Raw genomic sequence first — 22,370 nt, forward strand, 5'->3', positions numbered from 1 at the left:
AGGAGGTGAATCAAACGTTGCTTTCTGTGTACCTGTGCTTTTTGAGGAGTGCCTTTTTAGAGTGTTTCTTAATTGTGGCTATGAAAATGCTCTTCTGAAATCCCATCAAAGTCCATAAACTATCAGGCCCTGAGAATGAAGCCCACAGCTGGAGGAAAGCAGCAGTCTGAAGGGAAGAACAAATACCACACTTGAGCAGTACAAGTGTGTACTTAGCCATACAGCAGGGCATTCTTGCTTCTCACCCAGAACTCTGGGACATGTGAGCCAAAATGCCCAAGGCCAATTAATATAACAAATATGCTGTAAATTCACCAGGCCCTTTAGTTTTGGAGGTTGCTGTAACTTGAGCAGCACACATGTAGAACTCATCCTTACCATCATAGCTGCGCCCCCGCCCCCATTGTGTATCCAACCTCGGAAGTCTTTTCATCTTGCATAACTGAAACTATACACCTATTGAACAGCCCCTCCCTTCCTAGATCCTCCCAAGCCCTGGAAGGCAGTGTTCTTTCTGTCTCTGTGCGTTTGGCTATTCTAGGGATGCCTAGAAATGGACCATTGGGTAGATCGGAGTAGGGGTTTGATGTTTACTACTTGTATTGTCCTTGGTTAGTGCAATAGTTTGAGCAGATCCCCTGGGCCCTGACCCATCCATCAAGATGCTCTTCTTGTAGGTTTCTAGGACCGTCTGGGTCCTTCTATTTCCCTATCTCCTATATTTCTCTTACCTAAAGTCTCAGTCGGATGTCCTCACATCTATCCCAATCTCCTGGTAAGTGAAGACTTTTGTGGGACATGCCTTTTGGGCTAGTGCCCAACAAATCAGGTTAGAGAGAGGACAGACCGTGGGGTCCTTTGAATGCCATGCAGATCATGTGGCAACAGGTATCTGATGCGAGTCCAGCTGCTTCAAACAGAGCCCAGACCGGTGACTGATCGGGCCTGCACATTTTCACATATGTGTACAGGCAAAATTCAATATTAAAATGATGTTTTGTTCTATTTGCCACCATTTACATCAGGATAGGTGATTTTATTTTAACCTAGATTATTACATGGTTGCATCCTTGCTTCCTCAATGCTCCAACTTACAGATTTGCTCTTCTGCAAAAAAAAGCAACTCTATTCAGCTTCTGCCTAGAAAATTTAGTGACAAACTGTGCATCTGCCTACTGGGTTTTCAAAAACCCAAATTCTGCAAACCTAACAGAAGAGGGAGCTATCCATCTGGAAATTAAGCAGCCCTTCCAAAAAAACCAAAGAAATATTGGAGGAAATTCTTGTAATTGAGTTTTATTTAGTCGTTTTGTTTATAGCAACATTGTAAATTTTCTAGAACATTCTAAATGAGTGCAGAAACTAGCAGTAAAGAAATCACAGGTCAATGAAGAGGCAAATTATACACACTTTTATATGTCCTAGTAAAAATTACACTCATGTCTTACGGTTTTTCTCATATCATGGCAAAGTAATACTCAGAACTGCTCCCCCCCCCCGCCAAAAAAGTAATATCCCCAGATCATACAGGCGACTAATATTACCTTCCTATAGGTCGTGATCTTAAAATGAAACTCTGGCTTTAAAATTGATAACATCTGGAAAATGATGGGGAAAAACCCCTTTTGTGCTGCATTTGTCTTGAAAATGCTGTGTAGTAAAATTTACTTACTATATTTGAAAAGGAAAAAAAATGTTTTGTTCCCCAATTTGTTGCAACATCTGAAAGTTCATGAGGTTATGACCCCGTTTTAAGAAAGCATCTCCCACCACCTGCAAATACCCTAGGAAAAGCAGTTGGAAACAATAAAACACGTGCTAGTTAACGGTTACCAGGGAAACGGTTCTGGTTCACCAATCAGAAAGCCTTCTCTTCCCAGTGGCTTTGTCCTAGGGAGACATGCGCCAGCTGTTAGTGAATAACCATTGTTATAGGTCATCAGGAAATCGCAGTCAGCAGGCGACCCAGCCCCACTGGAAGTTTATTTCTCATATTTGTTCATCACCAGGGCAATTCTCCACCTTTAAAACATCCCCTTAGGCCGGGTTAGTGAAATACACCCACCCTGCCTGTGCAGAATCATTTAAAGGAGGCAAGTTGGAAAATGGTCCTTTTTGCTCAGCAAACAGGTTTCTTCCTGATTTCGGTTGCATAATCCTCCTACCCAGTGTCAACAGCAAGGCCAATATCTAAAGCCCCTGCCAGACTGAGAGCTTTTCTTCCTTCCTTTGATTGGCCTCTACTAGACCCGCCCCTCACTCTTCAGACACCAAGAGGTTTTTCATACCACCCCGAAAAAAATATTAAAATCACTGGTGATTCCCAGTGTAGCAAAGACCAGTGTGGCTGACAAATGACAGGCGCTACAGACCCAGGTTGGGGCCACCAATAAGGAGAGGAATTTAGCAGAAATGTCCTGGGTCACGTACTGTCTTTACCTACCCAGCTGGCTTGTAAAACCCAGATTCCAGTGGCCATGGCACCAGAGCAAGCAAACGTGAGAGTTCAAAACTCCAGAGACACCCAAGTCACAGTGGGGTCCCACACCTTACCTACAGAACAGCGAAAGTAACAAAAGACAGAAGCCATTCGCCTAGAAGTGTACTACAGAACTAAGCTTTCCAACGTGAAGGAGAACTAAAGGCTTTCTCAAAAACTGAATTTCTTACCTGGCAAGAAAGAAACATAGAGTTCTTCAGAGAGAAAGAATGTGATGTGAAGCGGGCTAGAAACTCATATCTATACAAAAATAGAAAGAGCAATTAATATGTGATTTAAAATTTTTATTTTTTTCTATTAAGTTTGTTCAAAATATTAGCAACAATGTATTCAATATGCACATATAAGTATTTCACATACATAAACATACATTTGTGTGTAAATTTAGCTATGTGAAATGAATAAAGCAATAATTTAAATGGTACAATAGAGGAAATTGGGCATCTTTTGTTATCATGGAGTTTTTACATAACCTAGGAAGCAGTATATTATGAAGTGAACTTGGATCAGTTATAAGTGTATACGTACAATGCAAGTCTAGGCAATTACCAAACATAGCATTTAAAAAGAAGGAAAGTTGACATCTAAGAAAGAAGAGAAAACTGAGCCAAATAAAATGTCCAACTCAAAATACAAAAGAAAAATAACAGTGAATCGCTGGTACCACAGGAAAGGAATGTGATAGCTCGAGTCCAGCTGTAAGGATTACTGTAACCGCCAGTGAGCGGTGCACAATCAAATGACAACCATTGTCGAGGGCGGATAGAGATGGCCCAACTATTTTTTTTTCTATAATTACCTTCTTTACATATCAAGATTACAGATAAAAAGTGAAGTTATGGCAAGAGACATGCCATGCTCACACCAATCAAGGAAAACACAAATGGTTACAAAAAGCACGGCCTTCTGGGGCGGGGTGGGTGGGGGAGGGGCAGCAGGGGGAGAACTGTATCAGAAGACTTGTTATGTAAGGTCCCACAGTATGTATCCAACAACAGAGGTCTAAGCTGATAAGCCTGCACGGGGAAGTAGATTAATCCACCCTTACAGAAATGAGCCAGCATGCAGAAAAGCATAAGGCAGAGTTGAATTTAATTATATCATCAATATGGACATGAGTAGAAACCTCACTCAAAAACAACAGACTGAACCTATTTCTCAGCCTCACATGTAGCATTTGCCAATATGACACTTTCTGGGCAATAAAGCACATCTTGAAATTTGCAGCTGTATAGATTGCATGATATTTTGCTATAGAGAATCTAACTAAAACTCACTCACTAACAGCTATTTTTATTAAGCTTTGACATTATCACAATTTTAATTAACCCATGGCTCATTAAATAAATGTCACAAGAAGTTTAAAAGGTTTGAAATAAAACTGAAATAAATAAAAATAAAATATAAACATATAAATAAAAAGATGACCTGTGAAGATTATCAGGATAAATTAAAGTGGTAGATATGAAATTCACCTGAAAAATAAACTACAAATAGAAAAACTAGATCTAAGGTGAGAATAAAATAATTTTAAAAATAGGACAGAGATCAATTAAATTGAAAAATGAAAATCAGCATGGAAATTTGATAAAAACCAAAAGCCGGTTCTTTGAAAGGATCAATAAAATTAATCAATCTCTCACACTAAGAAGTGAAAATATAAGATATAAAAGATGAAACATCAGTACAAATAGCATAGACATTAGAGGGTGGTAAACGGATATGGATCACTATATTCCCACAAATTTCATAATCTAGATCAGCTCTCAAACTGTGGGTCATGACTCCTCTGGCCGCCTTCTATCTCTAAAGGCATTTACATTAAAATTCAAAACAATAACAAAATTAGAGTTATAACGCAGCAACAAAAATCCTTGTTTCGTTTTGCTTGGTTGGTTGGTTGGCTGTTTTTTTCAAGACAGGGTTTCTCTGTGTAGGCTTGGCTGTCCTGGACTCACTTTGTAGACCAGGCTAGCCTCGAACTCACAGAGATCCACCTGCCTTTGCTTCCCCAAGTGCTGGGATTACAGGCGCGCGCACCACCGCACCTGGCTTCACAAAAATAATTTTACGGTTGAGGTTCACCACAACATGAGGAAACTGTATTAAAGAGCTGCAGCGTAAGGAAGGGTGAGAACCGCTGATCTAGATGAAACAGGACAAGTCCTTAAAAGATAAAAACTGCCAAAGCTCACATGGATGAAGCAGACTATCAAAATATCTTAAGCCAATCAATGAAATTGAAGTGATAATTAAAAAGCCTAACAAACAGAAAGCCCAAATGCCAGATAGATTTGCTGGAGACTTCTACTATGCATTTTTCATAATATTGTTGTTAATTTATTCTCTCATATATTATATCCTATCATCAGCTTCCCCTCCCTCCCTCCCTCTGCCCCTCACCTCCTCCATCCCAGTTTCTCATCCCGCCCCGTCATCTACTTTTCTATTTCCCTCCAGAAAAGGACAGTCCCCTGGCCCCCACAGGGACAGCAAACAAACATGGCATACCAACTTGCAATAAAACTAGGTACCTCCCCTTGTATCAAGGCTGGACTAGGCAACCCAGTAGAAGGACAAGGGACTCGAAAGTAAGCAAAATAGTCAGACAGCCTCTGCCCCCTCTGTGAGGAGTCCCACAAAGCACAAAGCTACACAACTGTAACAATATGTGTGGAGGGCTAGGTTAGACTTATGCATGCTCCCTGATTGTTGTCTACCAAACATTTAAGAAAGAAATTGTATCTATTCTCTGTAATATCTTGCAGAAAATAAAGACAAAGGGAATATTCTCTCACTCCACAAAGTTAACAGTATCCTAAAACCAAAACTAGATAAAGGGTTGCCAAAAAGGAAAACAGTGGAGCAGTACTGCAGATAAGTAGATGCACAAAAAAAATTGTCAACAACATATTATCATACTATATTAATCATCTATGCAAAGAACTGCACTTTATGGTCAACTGGAATTTGTCACAGGTATGTGTGGCTCACTCAACATTTGAAAGATCATTAGTGTGACAAGCTAATGAGGAAAAAAAATCATGATTATATGGAAAAAGTATTTAACACTAGCCAACATTCCTTCCAGGTAAACTGTCTGGACTAGAAAGAGCAGGATTCTCTTAACTTTGTAAGGAACATCTACAAGATGCTTAAATTTACCATCATCACTAGTGAGGAAAAACTGAAGCATGACTACTTCAAAAAATAAGACAAGAATATCCCATCCTTGCGGCTTTCCAACATTGTATTTAAAAACATAGCAATGTAATAAAACAAGAAAGGGAGAAAAAAGGTATATACATTTCCAAGAAAGAAGTAAAATTGCTAACTTTGTGGGTAACAAGAACATCAGTAGACAGTCTGAAAGAGCCAGAGAAAGTTCTGTTGGTAATAAGCAACTACTGAAAAGTCACAGAGAATAAGGTTAATCACCAATTGAGAGCAGAATTTGTCATTAAGAACACATTACCATTTACATAAGGACTCTTCCAATGAAATGTTTAACTATACATTCAACAAAAGGTTGCAAGATCTGTATGAAAAAAAAAACTATAAAAATTGTGATAAAAATAACAACCAATGAAATGAAGTGAGGCTTTGTGTACATGAAAATATGATTTCATATTTTCAATGTGTCAGCTCTTCCTTATTTGGCCTATATAGTCAAAACTTTGTGAGTGATGACAAGTTAATCCTTAAGTATTTACAAGAGGCAAACTAGCCAAAATAACACTTCAGTGCTAAAGGAGAACCAAGTCTAATGGCTGACATCAGGCAACTTAAAGGTAGTTATACGAAGCAAGACAAAGCTCCGTTGGTGAGAGAACAGACAGATCAATAACATAGAACAGAAATGCATGTAAACATAGCAAATCCAACTTTGACAAATCAGTAAATGTTATACACTGTAGAAATGATTATCTTTTCAAAAATGGTACTGAAAAACTGGACATCTATGTTTAAAAGTAAGTCCCTGGACATAAATCCTTCGATCTTCATGAGAATTAAGAATTAACTCAAAATACTTTATAAACCTAGTATATAATGCAAAACTGTAAAAAAATTTAAAGGATAACATAAACCTAGATGACCTTTTTAGATCTAATGCCAAAAGCATGACCCCTGAAAGAAGTGATAATCAGGACTTCATTAAAAACTCTGCTCTTCAAAATGTAATGGTAAGAGACTGAGAAGGCAAGACAAAGACTAGAAGAAAAAAAAATTAAAGATGCATATGATAGAACACTATTACCCAAAATACACAAAGAACCCTTAAAATTCAGTAAGACAACAACCTTTTATATATAAGCTATTACCACATATATAAAAAAAAGAAGAAAATCATGAATCGGTATGTTATTAAAGAAGACGCGTAAGCAGGTAGTGGTGAGGCACGCCTTTCATCCCAGCATTCTGTAGCAGAGCAGAGGCAGGCAGATCTCTTGAGTTCAAGGCAAGTCCGTCTATGGAGTGAGTTCCAGGACAGCCAGGACTACATAGAAAAACCCTGTCTCAAAAAAACCAAAAAGGAAGGAAAGAAGGATGGAAGAAAGGTAAAAAGGAAGGAAGGAAGGAAGGATGTGTGAAGCAACATATGAAAAATATGCACCATCATATGTCCTCATTAAGTAAAACAATGGAACACCACTGTACTTCTACTGGAATAGCCAAAATTCAAAACACTGACCACACAAAATGCTGGCAAGGACTTGGAACAATGGGATATCTCATTCATCGCTGGTAGAAAAGCAAAATTACAACACCACTTATAAGAGGGTATACCAGGGTCTTTGGATGTTACACATATGGAAAGTATCTAACTTACACATCAGACTCCAATGCTTACCCTGACGAGGGAGCAATATGTCCACATAAAGACTCAAACTCAAATGTCCACCGTACCTCTATAATCACAAAACTGGCAATCAGTCAAGATGACTTTCAGGAAATGAATGAATAAAGTCTGGCGCATCTATACAAATGAATGATCATTGGTGAGGTATCAACCCGTACAGACATGGAAGAAACGAAGTATATAATTTTATTAAGTGAGGCAGCCCATCTGAAAAGATTATATCCTACTATATGATTCCAACAAGAAGAGCCAGGAAAGGCAAGAACTGTGGAGATAGTAAAAAAGATCAGCGGGGGCCAGGGGAAGGAGTGGGCAGAACACACATGACCTTTAGAGCAGTGGGAGAATTCTGTATATTCTGTATGGTACCACACTATTAGACATGTGCCATAATATAAGACCCCTCCACAAAGCACGAAGGATGACCTCTAGTGAAAACTATGGCTTTGAAGTAACAGCCACATGTCCATATAGGCTCATCTATTGTAAGGAATGCACCACGTGGATGGGAGATGTCAAAGTGGAGCATGCTGTGTGTGGGGGGAGGAAGCACGCAAGAACTCTTTGTACTTTCTGCTCAGTTTTGCTCCTGACTTAAAACTGTTGTAGTAGATAATTTTTAAGAGAATCCTCAAACCCACAGCTTAGAAATTTGGGTTCAGGATATCATTGGTTGGAGCTTTGAAATCTGTTTCAGAATCCAACACATTTCTGATTCTTGGCCAAGCTTGAGAATTACTGGGTGGGTCTTGCTGTGAGTTTTCAAAATGCACATTAAATTACTCCCCTTCTCAGGCTCTCAATCTGTGCTTGGAAAAGTCTTGTGACTGCATCTGTACTGATACATTAATGGCAGATAATGCTTATATAAGCAAACACGTGCATTTAGAGAGGGGCATTTCTAAGAGGTATAGGAATATAGGCTCTGCTCATCCATGTTTTCACATGAACTCACAAAACCAGATGGCTGCAAGAAAACCAAAGCTGGGCAGATGATAACAGGCAAGATAGCAGCAAGCAGAAATATGACAGCTATGATTCCAAATTCAGTTTTCCTTCAAGATTACAAGTATGTCTAAAACCATGCCCCACAAGCACATATAAGACAAAAACTGCAAGCTTTGAGAGCACAAATCCTTGCAGAAGAAGCATCATCTTTCTTCTATAACAGGTTTCCTTGGTCTCGTCATTAAAGATTAAAGAAACAAACTTTTCACAGCGTTTGAAGCAGAAGCTCCTCTGCCACATTTCCCTACACAGCCCACAAGGATGTAACGCTTACACATGCTCTGTGTCTCTCTCCATTTGTCCCTCTCCATCTCTGTCTCTGTCTTGTGTCTCTCTGTCTGTCTTCTGTATGTCTCTTTGTCTCTCAGTATGTCTCTCTCTCCTCTCTGTGTGTCTGTCTCTATCTTTCTCTGTCTCTCTGCCTCTCTCCCTCCCCCTCCCTCTCTGAGAGAATGGTTTTCCCTTAAAGCCCAGATGTTTTCTATCTTTCCAGGCTGCAATTATTTCAACACATGATTTCAGCTGCACTCACATCAGATCAGGGCCACCTGTTACATCCTCTGTACACTTCTGAGAGATTTGATGTTAAGTCTGTATTTATGGTTTATTTGGGAAAGCCAGAATACAATTAAGGGAATGCTCTTAAAATCGCCCTGAGGTCCAAGGATGTGTACAGAGTAGGTTGGTAGATAATGAAGAATACTGTGTTGTGTAAACACAATCAAATCCAATTTTGTGAATCATTATTACATAAATTTGGATATAACCCAGAAGCTAAAAAAAATCTAAAATACAATTATATGCTTGGAAGGCATAATATCCCTGGACCTTTAAAAGATTATTAATTTTGCCTCTAAAACAAATATTACCCAAATTCTCCATTATAACATATCTTAATATATGACTAAATATGTAAAACATGTATTTTTTGTATACTTCAACTTTCTCTTATTTTATCGTGTCTGAAATTAAATATGTTCATTCTTATATCAATAAAATGTAACATATATATGGATATATAGATATATATATATCCATACATATGCCCCTCTTAAATAGTAAACATTTGAAATAAAGTCCTCCAGTGATTCAATGAACACTTGGTAGTAAATGCTTATTTAATACTTTATATAAGCCTAGAATTATTCTATATGCTAGGATACATCAGGGAACAAAATATTCCAAATTTCTCTTCTAATAAAATAATGAAATAGTGGTATAGTTAACAGTTAAAAATTGTTCTATACTTCTCTCACCTAGAGTCCATGTTGGTGAGAGAAGTATGGGAGAATAGGGAAATAGAAGGATCCAGAGGGCTCTAGAAACTACAAGAAGAACATCATGATAGTCAGATCTGGACCCAGAGGGGTCTGCTCAAGCTACTGCACCAACCAAAGACAATACATGCAGTAAATATTGAACACCTACTCAGCTCTAGCCAAGGGTCAGGACATTCTCCATAGTCGTGTGGAAAGAGAGGACTGACTCTGACATGAACTCTGGTGCCCCATATTTGACCACTTCCCCTTGGTGGGGAAGCCTGGTGGCACTCAGAGAAAGGATAGGAAAGCTACCAAGATGAGACTTGATAGGCTGTGACCATATGGTGGGGGGAGGAGGTCCCCTTCTGTCACAGGGGAACAGAGTGAAAGGAGGGTGGGAGGGAGGAACGGGAAGAGACAAGCAAGGGGATAAAAATTTAGCTGTAATCTGAATAAATTAATTTTAAAAATTGTCCCTTGAGCAAAAACTATCAGCATTGCAGAGTTAATATTGTGAAATTCCACAAGTTGGGCTGTACTCTTAGAGTGGATACTGCACATTGAACAATATTTCAAGATGTTAAAAATCACAGGTAATGTGATTTATAAGGCAATAACTAAGTAAAAGAAAGACCAGGAAAGTAAAGGTGACAAACACATCTCCTACAGCACTCTCCCTTGTGGATTCTTATGTATATCTATAAATTTGAAAAGACATGAAGCTTCACAAGAAGCCCAACAGAGGCAACTAGTCAGGACCCTGAGGGACCTGCTGAGACTGAAGCACCAACCAAGGAAGGACCTTGCATGGACTGGACCTAGGCTCCCTACATGGATGATGGGCAGCTCAGGCTTCATGTGGGTCCCATAGTAAGGGGAGCAGGGCCTGTCTTTGACATGGACTCTGTTGCCAGCTTTTTTTTTTTATCACTCCCCCCTGTTGGGACTGGAGGACATACTCAGTCCTGATGCAATGTGATGAGCTGGGGTGGATGGGAATTGGACCTCCCCTTTTCTGAGAAATAGGGGAGGGGGAGGGGGCAAAGGGAAGGAGAAGGGCTGGGAGGTGAAGAAGGATGGGGCTACAACCAAGATGTAAAGTGAATAGATAAATAGATAGATAGATAGATAGATAGACAGACAGATAGATAGACAGATAGATGGTAGATAGATATGAAAAAGTCCAAATACAAGCTCTAAAATACAGTTGCCTGACATTTAAGAAACTCAAGGGCTCTGAGGCTTGCAGTGCAGCTGAGCATCACTGCAGGTGAGACTGCATTTTAGCCTTCTCTGCGCAGGTCCGAGGCAGAGGCAGCCAATGCCTTCTCTCTTGCAAGCCATCCACAGCCCTTACACCCTACCTAATGTTAATCTTTCATATGTAATTTTAGAGTCTAGCAGGACTAGACAGACCATTGTAGAATGAACAATGGTTCTACACCTTAGATGTAGTTGCACAGTGGCAGACTGGGAAATCTCTGCAGGCAAATGTGATGTCACTGAGGAAATCACACACTTACCCGTAGAGATTCTTCAGTCTGACAACATCAAGCATCAAGCTGCATTACCAATGTGTGATTTTTCTATATACACTGCTTTGACTTGGACTAAGCCTACTGAACTAGTGGATGAAGCTTTCATTAAACCTTGCCTTCATCTGAGAGCGCTGCTTGCACCTCCTGATGGCTCAGTCAGCACATTAAATTGTAAGGTTAGTTTGTAACACAGCTTTGAGCAGCACTAATCAAGGTGTGATCACGTGGGAACAAGTCAGAAATGCAAGTTCTCACACTCATGCCAAGAACTCGCTCCTCAATCAGGACCTCCAAATGAGCCCAGCCAACTCCACACAGGCAATGCCGGCTGATGTTCCACCTAGTAACCACCGGCTAAAAGAAAATGAAAGACCATAGCCAGAAAACTGGACTCAGAAAGTCATCTCACACTAAATAACATGCCAATTCCTAGTTAGGTTTCTGTTGCTGTGATAAAGCACTGACAAAACCAGGTTGGGAAAGGAGAGGGCTGATTTGTCTTACAGGTCCTGCTCACAGTCCATCACTGAGGGAACTCAAGCAGCAGTGGAGGCAGGACCCATAGAAGAAGCTGATCTGTGGCTTGTTCTCAAGCACACAATTGGCCACCTTTCTTATACCACCTATGACTGCTTCCCTACTGGAGAGACTGAGCACAGAGCACTGGGTCCTCCCACATCAAACATCAATCAAGAAAATGCCCAAGACATGCCTATAATATGCCAGTGAAGTGAAGATGACTGCTCAATGGTGACTCCCTCTTCCTAGATATGTCTACGTTTGTGTCAAGGACAGAGCACACACACACACACACACACACACACACACACACACACACACACACACACTCACACACATACACACATTGACAAAATAATATACATTCCTAAAATACTGTCTAGAATCCATAGGCTTTAAAAATGATTGTCTTAAATAATGCACATAAGCATTAATAAGGGAACGTTTTCCTCTTCCTTAACTCTTTCTTTGCCAATGAGATTTCAAACCCCTCCTTATTTCCTTTGAAGTAAAGAGTTAAGAAATCTATTTAAAAGGAGAAGAAAACGTTTTAGTCTGGGAGGATTAAAAGGATACTGACATCATTCAAGTTGTGAGCCATAATTCTTATTAGATTGAGTTGCCACATTCTTCGCACAGCTTTGGAAAGTTATTCCTTAGGTCACAAAATATGCACTTAGGCTGCACACAGAGAAGAAAAATGCTTTTACAATGAAATTATTTCACCCTGGCCCAATAATACTTGAAAGACTCATTCTCTATGTAACGTATCTTGGCAAAACAAAGGATGACTTTATATGGCTGCCTTTTTCAACATTCTCTGTAGTTTTGCCCCATGAACAGTTAAATTTGGCAATAAGTGATATACTAAGAAAACTTTGCATATTAAGAAATTTTCCTTTGTCTTTTGATAGTATAAAATTGCATGGCTGAAGGGTAAATTATAATTGAACTTGACCTCTGACAATGAGTAAATTACATAATTTGTATATTACACATCAGAATGCAGCATCTAAAAGATTGGTATGCCTGTTAACCAGTAACCCCTGGTAGTTTGTTAGTAATTCATCTTCCATTTCATTCTTAACCAATTTATTTTGATTATTTGTGAACCACACCAATTTCCCATGATGTGATGGAAAGAATGTAACAACCAAAAATTGAATTAGATCACACACAAAGCATCATCTTACTCAGATCATAATAATGAGGTTTGGCTCATTCACTAAAAAGTGAGAGTTCAGCTATTCCCAGGGTCCACAAATAGTGCTAGGTGGCAAGATGTTTTAGACAACACTGAGTCACCTCAGGGAGAACCTTCCCTTTGAGGAAAATAGAGTGGCTAGATCCCAGACCTTTCGATTCAAATGCCGGACGCTGGAATCAAACCAACTCAACTTTTCTGCACTTGCTGCAGTTGCAGCTGGTATTTGATAATGCTGTTTTAAGAGATTAACCAATGTATGCAATCGATATGCAAAACTTTCAAAACATGGGATTCTACTGGGAAAAGCAACAATAGAGCAATACTGGGAGCCCACTAGTGTTGCAACTACTGGCACGAACATCCAATAGACGCTACGGCATGGAACATGCCATCCACGCACTCTGCCTCCATTTTCTCACAAACACATTAAAGGTACTACTAAGAGCTTGGCTTTAGGGGTTGGAGAGGTGGGTCCGCAGTTAGGAACACACTGGCTGCTCTTCTGGATGACCCAAGTTCGATTCCTAGCACAGGCGTGGTGGCTCACAACCATCAGTAACTCCAGGCCCAGGCTTTCCAACACCGTTTTCTATTATCCGTGGACACCAGACACGCATGTGGTGCACAGACACATATACAGGCAAAACAACCTGCACAGATAAAACAAATGAAATCGTTTCTAAAAGAGCTCAGTTTTGTGAAGAAAATGAGGATCAGAAAGGTTCTAAATGGAAAGGAAGAAATCATGTAAGTTATGGAACTCAGCATTGTACACAAAGTAACACAGAACAGGAATGGAAGTATGACTCAGAAAATTCGGTTTAAGTATCAGGTACCCCTATTTAATTTCCCTGGTTCTAAATGTCTTCATCTTTAAAATCTTTTAAAGGTTTGTGCCCTCTTTCTGGAGAAAACTCTTGTCCAAAATGTAGAATGCTGTTTTTGACTTTGGGGTGAACTGCACAGGCTTTGGGGATCGCCTAGACCCCAGCTAGCCCCAGGCACTCCAGTGACTGCACAGGAAAGGATGCCAGTGGCAGGGCGAGCCAAGTCCCCTCAGTGCCTCCTAACCACGCTTTTCTCTTTCCTCACCACCTTTCCCAGGTCTTGCTTCTCATCTCAGCCCTGGGGACCCCAAGAACGCCTTGGGACACACAGCTTCTCTTGCAGAACTGTGCCAGGTAAGTCCATCAGGGCTTTCCTCCTCTTCTTCTAAGGGGACCCAGGGGCTTTTAATAAACATGTAATTGAAGAATGTCTCAGAACCATACCATTCAGATGTGTAAAGGACTAGAAGGGCTACTTTCCTCCATGGAATTATTCATAGAGAACTGATTACGCCGTGTTTTACCTTCACAGCCCTTTGGTGCTTGCAATAACCTTATTTGAAGCTCAACTACTAAAGGTTTCATTTTGCAAATGAGAAAACTGAAGTTTCTAGAGGTTAAATGAATCCCCCCATATCTTTATTGTGATTTGACTGTAAGGCTCAAAGGTAACATAACCCCAGGTTTTCTTTGTGCCATTAGACATGTTCCTATAAGTACTTGAATTGCTGGTATTTGTTCTAAAAGTGCAACAAATATTCAACTTGTCATAGCTAAATAGTTCATCCAAAAGCAAAGCTATTAAGTTATAATCCACTGACTGATGTGGACAACTAGAAGGTCTAATAAATTCTAGATCTATGTATATTTAACCCTAATATTAAAATTGCAAAATTGGCTTTCTCCTACTAAGAACATAACAAAACATAAAAATTCACATTTTTATGAAAGAAATCCTCCTCCCTTCCTAATGTTGCTGACAATTTAAAATCAAGTTTAAACAAATCATTAATATATTCAAAACATTCTGGGGATCGTTTGGAGTGTTCATAAAACAAGATTGCTTTAACACTCATAAACAGAAATGTGTCAGATCACTATTTATCATCAAGTTTACAATATCACATGTACTCTGCCTTCTGTAAAGTTTCAAAGGAAGTATCCATCACCCTTCTCATTTGGCAAGTAGCTGGCATTCCTGTGTTAGTGGCCACCCACCACAGCCATAGAGAAGCTCACAAATTACAGCTGACCAAAATATAATTACACAGACGATGAAATCTACTCTATTAATTGTGTGGCTAAGTCACTAGGCTGGGTTTTCAGTAGTGACATCCCCAGCAAAAGAAGGCATGGCTCTTGTCCACTTTCACAGAAGGCACGGCCCTTTTTTATGTTCTTTAGCTCAATATTTGTTTCTCCTCTTCTGTTTTTCATAATTTTCCTCTTACTCCTCCCTTCTTCTACATCTGTGAAATCCAGAGCTGTGTGGTTGGGCACGATGAGGGAAAGAGCAAAATAACTTCAGGGATGCATAAAGTGTTATCACTAACTCCCATCAAATGTTCTCTCAGGAGGCTCCAGCCAGGAACTTCAGAAGAATTGGAAGATGTGTTTCTTGTACAAGTTATTGCTTTAGAAAGATCATGATGAATAATATTAAAAGACTACATATCACCGTTATCATTATTGACAAATACTTGCTGAGGACACGATGTTCTTAGGACAGTGCTAAGAGCAGTATATATGCTTAAAAGGTTTAAGAAACATGTTCCTCTGCAAAACTGGGAACTCCACTTTGGAGCTTACTATTCTATTCTGATGGATTTGAGAAGTGTATAAAATTATCTCTTGTTTTGTATATTAATTATGCATTATATAGACTTTATAGAATTTTATGGGTTTGAAGTGTTTACTCTGACTCGTTTTTTCAAATATACCCTCTTCTCACTTTATGTATAAACTGTCTTAACTGGAAATTCTTATGTTTAAATGTGTGTATAGAAAGGACATAAATTCATTTAGGAAACTCCTCCTATGAGAACTACAGATAGTAAAGAAGGTAGTAACATCCTCTCCCTTGACCTGGGTGGTGGTTACAAGGGTGTGTTCATTTTAGGATAATTCATCAAACTGTGTACTACCAATTTTTGTGTTTTCAGTTATCTTTACCTCAACAAGATAATTTTAAAATATGTATTTCTGGAAATATCTTGGCATCCCTTCCTCTAAACACACACAATCAAAAAAGAAAACCTGGGAGTTTATTATTCCTAAGGCCTTTGGTGCTTTTTCTAACGGCCTTTAATTTTTCAAGTCCCAGTCTAAGAGACTGTTTTCAAGGAACAACTTCCAGGCTCCAGATCTCCTTATATCAGTAACCATAAGACGATGCTTCCCTCCTGTCTCCCTCACAGCACCATGACCAAATCCTTGCTACTGCCCACAGAGCCCCCAGTGTTCTTTGACAGTGCTGGGCTGGGTGCCTTTCTCAGGATCTTCTTCACAAAGATCTTTGTAATAACAAAAGCGGCTATGCCACCTGATCCTTATTCATGGTCGCCTCTGAACACACTTGTGCTTCAATAAAACAAGTCCCATGTGCTTTTGTAACTCCATAGAAGTATACTACTATTAAAAAAAGGTCAACCACTTGCATTTTATTTCTTCAAGATTGAGTTGTGAAAAATCAAATTAGGTCATCCACATAAAATTTAGTGCAAAGTTAAGTCCACAGTCCTCACTCATTGAAGCATCTTTGAGTGCAACAGTATTTTAGTTCAATACCAGACATTGTTAGACACTTCATATAAATAGTCTTATTTAAATCTCTAGCAACTCTATGACATAGATTTTGTTATTTATTTATTTACTTACTTATTTATTCACTTTACATCCTAAGTAGCCTCTTCCCTCCTTGTCTTCTGGTCTTTCCCTCTTTCCCCTACTTGCTCCTATACCCCTCAGAAAAGGACCCCCACACCAACCTACCCCAGCACGTCAGGACTGAGTATGTCCTCTTCCAGGGTGGCTTGGTGAAGTAGCCCCACCAGTGGGGAATGATTAAAAAGCATACAACAGTGTCCTTGTCAGACACAGCCCCCGCTCCCCTTCCTTGTCTATCCATGTTCCTTAGTTGGTGCTTCAGTCTTCACAAGCTCTCCCCCTCAGGGCACAGGTTAGTTGGCTCTGTTGGTCTTATTGTAGAGTTCCTGTCCCCTGCAATTCTTTCTGTTCTCCCCTTCCTACTTCTGCAAGGCTCCCTGCACTCTGCTCAATGTTTGGATGTGAGTTTCAGCATCTGTTTCCAACCTCTGCTCAGCAGATCCTCTCAGAGAACAGCTATGCTAGGTTCTGGTCTGTAAGCATAGCAGAGAGAATACTATTAATAGTGCTAGGGATTGGCTCTGACCCATGGGGTGGGTCTCAGGTTGAGTCGGGCATTGGTTGGATATTCCCGCAATCTCTGCTCTATCTTTATCCCTGTACATCTTGTAGGTAGGGTAAATTTTGGATCAAAGTTTTTATGAGTGGGTTGAAGTTCCCCCCTCTCCACTAGGAGTCCTGTCTAGTTAGAGTGTGGCCTCTTCAGTCTTCCTGACCCTTACTACTAGGGGATCTCAGCTAAAGTCACCTCCATATCCTCCCAGGAGGCTACCTGTTGTTGGTCTTCAGCTTATCTCGGAGATGCCCCTGCCCATGGTTTCTCATCTCTCTGCAAGCCCTATGCCCTCGTGCCCCCAACTCTCCTCACATCTGATCCTTACCCTTGAAACCCTGTCTTAAAATGAGAAAGCTGAGAATTTGTGGTAGCCACACCTTTTTTTCTGGGATACTAACCAGTTAAATTGATTCAGGAAAGCATTTGCTTCTAAATAAACACCTTCCTGCAGGATCTGAATCTTTCTCAGACATTACACTGACACTCATCCCCTCAATGAGAAGGCATTGAGCCTCAGTTGGATACTTTGAAAATTCTAAAGAAAACTCAAACCTGGCCTTTGCTCCAAGGGGCTGACAAGGGGCCAGTCATCTTTTTTGAACCACACCCAACATGGTGCTATTTGCTGCTTTCAAGTACCTAACCACCTTCCACTCTTGATATTTGTTGATTTAGAATCTTTTTATCCTCCAGAACTATGTATCCTCTAAGAAAATTGAGACTGCAGTTCCTCTTTTATTGAAACAATCACCAGAAGGCTGAATTCTAAACACTCTATTCTAAAAATTTCCAGGGTTAACTTCCTTTTGGTGTGTGTTACTGTGGGTAAAGTCTACCAAAGAAAGTAGGTCTAAGCTGATTCAACCACTCAGGGATTACAAACTCTTGAGACAGCAGAATAGTTCATGTCACTGCAGTTGCCTGTCGTTATGCCTCTGGTCTCTAAAAACCTTCAACATGTTCTATTTTAAGAAAGAGATGCCAAGGATCCAAGATGGTGGTGCCTAACACTCGCCTTGGTTGATCAGCAGGACAGCAATGAGTATTCAGCAACCTAAGGACAGATCTGAGAACTACAAAACACTGGAGACCCACAGATGAGATGGGTCTAAATTGTGTGGAGCACGGTTGGGTCTGGCTTCTGGCCACCCAGCAAAACCACAAAATCCCCAGTCCCCACAGAAACGGGTCCCCACAGAAATGGGCATGCAGCCTCTGAAGGCTAGCGCTACATGCCTGGCTGGCGGGCAGCTCTTGAACTCCCTGGGGCATAGAGCTATCAGGGGACTGTAAAATCACCAGAGTCTGTGTGTTCTAGCGCCAAGCAGACACCACAGTCATCGAGATCACAAGTGGATCTGACCTCAGGTCATCCAGAAAAGCCATAGAGGGCTCCTGGGTTTCTGAGCAGCCACTGTGTGCCTACACGACTACCACATGTCCAGCTGGCAGCCAGCTCTTGGACTCCCTTAGTTACAGAGCTGGGGTGGGGGAACTGCAAAAACACCAGCATCTGTGCATTTTAGCACCTAGCAGACACCACAGTTGGAAACACTAGTGGATCTGAACTCAGGTCACCCAGCAAATCCCCAGAAAGTTCCGAGGTCCAAGCATGTACTGGGTGTGCATTCCAACCAGAGACATCACAATGGGAAGAGGTCAGCATAAGAACACAAGCAACAATTCCCAGGACCATCTGATACCACTAGAAACCAGCAGTCCCCTCACCACAACAAGCCCTGGAGATACTATCACAGCCAACACACAAGAGAAAGATTTCAAATCTGAGGTTATGAAAATGATAAAAACCTTACATGGGGGGAAATAAGTCCCTTAAACTAGAACAGGAATACACAAAGAAAGAGATGAAAGAACTGAGCAAATCACTTAAAGAAAGTACAATCAAACAAGAGAAGGAAATGAATAAAGGGCTTCAAGACCTAAACATGGAGATAGACGCTTTGAAGAAAACACAATCTGAGGTAATCCTGGAAGTGGAAACCTGAGAGAAGAGGACAGGATCTACAGACACAAGCATGACCAAGAAAGAGATGCCAAGTTGTAAGAACTATAGGCCAGCTTACATAAGCAATGCGTAATAATTGTTCTAATCATTTTTCTCTCTTTAATCATACATGTCATTTTCATTATAGAGCTTGCTGTTCTTAGAACATCTATGTATTCAATGGTTTAGCTTCTAGTTGGGAGAATGCAAACAATCCCTTCAACTAGAGATGACCATTTTAGAGCTTTGTAAAAGCTTACACTAGATAAAGATAAAGCTCATTAAAGGGAAGCATCCTTTAATATCAGCAACACTTCTCTGTTGTTAATTATGACCTACTGTAGAATGTCTTCACCATGCAGGATATGGAAAACATGCCAAAAGGAAGCTGAGCTCAATGGCAGTTCCTGCTTTGGCCTTGGGCTGGACACCCAGTTATGCACACTATGACTCAATTCCCTTCTCGTAATGCCTTATCTCTAACCACCACGCTCCATGGTTCCTTCCTCTAGGCACACTCACTGTAACCCTTACGCTCCCCTGTCTGACCTTCCCTTCCACAAAAATCCAGAAACTATGCACTTGACAAACAAACTCATTGACGAAGACAAATGTATTTAAGACAGCATTACCAAAATTCAGCTTCAAGCTTCTATCTCACGAAACTCCAGCCAAAATGCTCATTTGTAGCTGTAGCTAAATATTTTATTCAAATCAGTTGGAAGCCAAACATTTTCTGAATGCCTACAAGGTTACAAAAACAATAAATGATATGTGGATTTCTCTCAAGCCTTGAAGAATCCAGAGTTTGAATCACAGAAGGGAAAAAAAGGATGAAGTAAGAAGGAGGAAGGCCTGGAAGTGACTGGCCGCTGCTTACACACTCAATCCCTGCAGGAGGGCATAAGGGAGAGACTGCAGGGCCACAGCAGTTTCCTGGAACGTAGGATAGCACCCACAGGAACGCTGGCCACCTGCAGGGGCCGCTTAGTCACCTGCACTGGTTTGCGTTGCTTTTTCTATATTTTCTGCCTGTATTTTAATTTCCAGAGGAGATATGCAGCAGGCAACTAAGAATGCCAAAATGAGCAGGACCTAGCATTCACATGTACGCACATATCTGAGGGCCTGCGATATTTCAGAACTCGGACCTGCAACCTAAGAACAGACTAGATTTCTAAACATGTCTCAGATGATAAGTGCGCAAATCCAAAAAGTAGTAAAAAGGAATTGTAAATACAGCTTGGAGCAGCTCTAGGGGCCTCGTACTTGTGATAAACCATGAGAATCAAGCAAAGCCAGAGTCTCAAAATCTGAAGACAGAAAACACCTTGTTCTATATGGTCATTTACCTTGATGCCTCAGAAATAGCCTAAGAACTCCAGCAAAATACAGAAGCTGGTCTGAAAGCTTTCTACAAGAAGGACAGTAATAAAAGAGACAGACAGCTACAGATGCACGTGGAATATATATATATTTTTTTCTTAAATCTGGATGTTAAAAAAGTGAAGACACAAGTGAAAGAATAACTGAGTTACCCAATGCATAGTAGCAAAGTTAAAACCGAGTAAATTTAATATTTACTGAGGGTACATGTATGATAGCCCCTTCCAATTAAACACTTTTTCACAGTATCACATTTGTTCTTTCACAGCCTCATACAGAAGTATTAACACAGAACCCGAGGTATCAATAAATCAAATAATTTCCCTTAAAGCTACAGTTAATAAGTGGTAAAACTAGAAATCACAACCATGGTCCACCTTAGACCAAAGCCCATGTGTTTCTCAACACATGACCTTGAGGTCTCCTCTATTCCTTAGGCAAACAGCTGGGGGAATTCATTCTAAGTTTTTAGATAGTATCCACATAACCCTAACTTTGGAAAGAAATGGCAGCATCTTCAAGAAAATTATCACATCTGACAGACCCAGTAACTGAATGGAAATTTCTTCATTATCCTAAAACGCAAGTCTATAGAAACTCTACTAGAACTAGGATTGTAAATGCTCATCTCGCAGTGGCCACAAGATATGTATAGCAGCATCTTTCTATAATTTGGTACCTTTTCAAAATACTTTATCCTCTACTCTATTTTTATTAGTTGTCATTCGTCTGGTCTAGGTCTATCTGTCCACATTAGTATAGCTTTGTTAGCAAAGCTTTGCATCATTAGAACCCATAAAAATATTCCAGTGTGGTGGGCAGGGCAGCACAGCCTTGTGCCTAGGCTTCACTCCGGAAGCTTTCCCTCAGCACGAGCCTGATGTAGGCTTGGATGGATTCCCAGCCATCTCACCTCCCTCACCAGCACACAACGCAATATTTTCATCTGTCATTTTTCTTGTACGGTCCCCAGCAGAAGAAGGCACATCTTAATTTGTACAACCACCTCACAGTCATTCTTCAATGTCCCTAATCACTCCAGTGTCTATGAAAGAAGCCGGCATCTAATCTAAGGTTAAGAGAAAGTCTGAGCCATCATCATTCGTGTTGCTTTGAACTTGTTTCTGATTCATTTTACTTCTCTTTAGAGAATAAAACATGAAAAACGATAGATTTTGTGGGGACCAGGAACCAGGGGGACAGGGAGATGAGTGACTAAGGAGCCCACACAGAAGCCTGGGAATCAGACTCCAGAAACCAGACTCAGCAGTGCAGATCTAATTTTATTGCGCAGCCCTTAAAAGGCTGAAGGGCCAATAGCAATCAATCAGGTTGATGTAGCTGTAAGGAAATGTGGAGGTGGTGGCCAAGGTCACCTCAGGAGACTTCCGTGAAAGGGGAAGCACTCACCACCCTAGCTTCAGGTCCATCTTGAGACTAGGAGTCCCTCCTACATCAACACTGTGTGCGGTGGATCATGATCTCTCTCGTAGTCTTAGGAGTCACTGATGCTTCATGTTCCAAAAGACTTGATACTCCTCACATTGTTTTTTTTTTTATTAAGTGGAGCAGAATCTGCTTATTTTTTAGCCTACTAATTTGATCAGTAAAAATAAACTTAAAGTTACATTTTATTTATGAACTTAAAATTGTTTTTAAGGTAAAAAAAAAAGCAAAATTATGTTTTAATCCTTCACAATGGTCTCTGTGTGCTATTTTGGGGAAGTTCACATGAAACACATGTGTGTATATGTGTATACACACACACACATATATATAGATATATAGATATAGATAGATATAGATACAGATATA

At 40.3% G+C, this 22,370-nt stretch overlaps 1 protein-coding gene across 1 annotated transcript in view; it reads left to right on the forward strand.

Moving 5' to 3' along the window:
* LOC311606389 (uncharacterized protein) overlaps positions 1 to 22,370 on the forward strand; it is a gene marked incomplete at its 5' end in the record, with an annotated part of 55,878 nt that overhangs the window by 2,715 nt on the left and 30,793 nt on the right. Inside the window, one exon of the mRNA XM_084797725.1 lies at positions 14,000 to 14,076. Coding sequence (XP_084653851.1) covers positions 14,000 to 14,076 — 77 coding nt within the window. The remainder of the gene's footprint in view (positions 1 to 13,999; positions 14,077 to 22,370) is intronic.

This window comes from Acomys minous, assembly GCF_964271855.1.
Source record: "Acomys minous genome assembly, chromosome: 10".
NCBI classification, from domain to species: Eukaryota; Metazoa; Chordata; class Mammalia; order Rodentia; family Muridae; genus Acomys; species Acomys minous.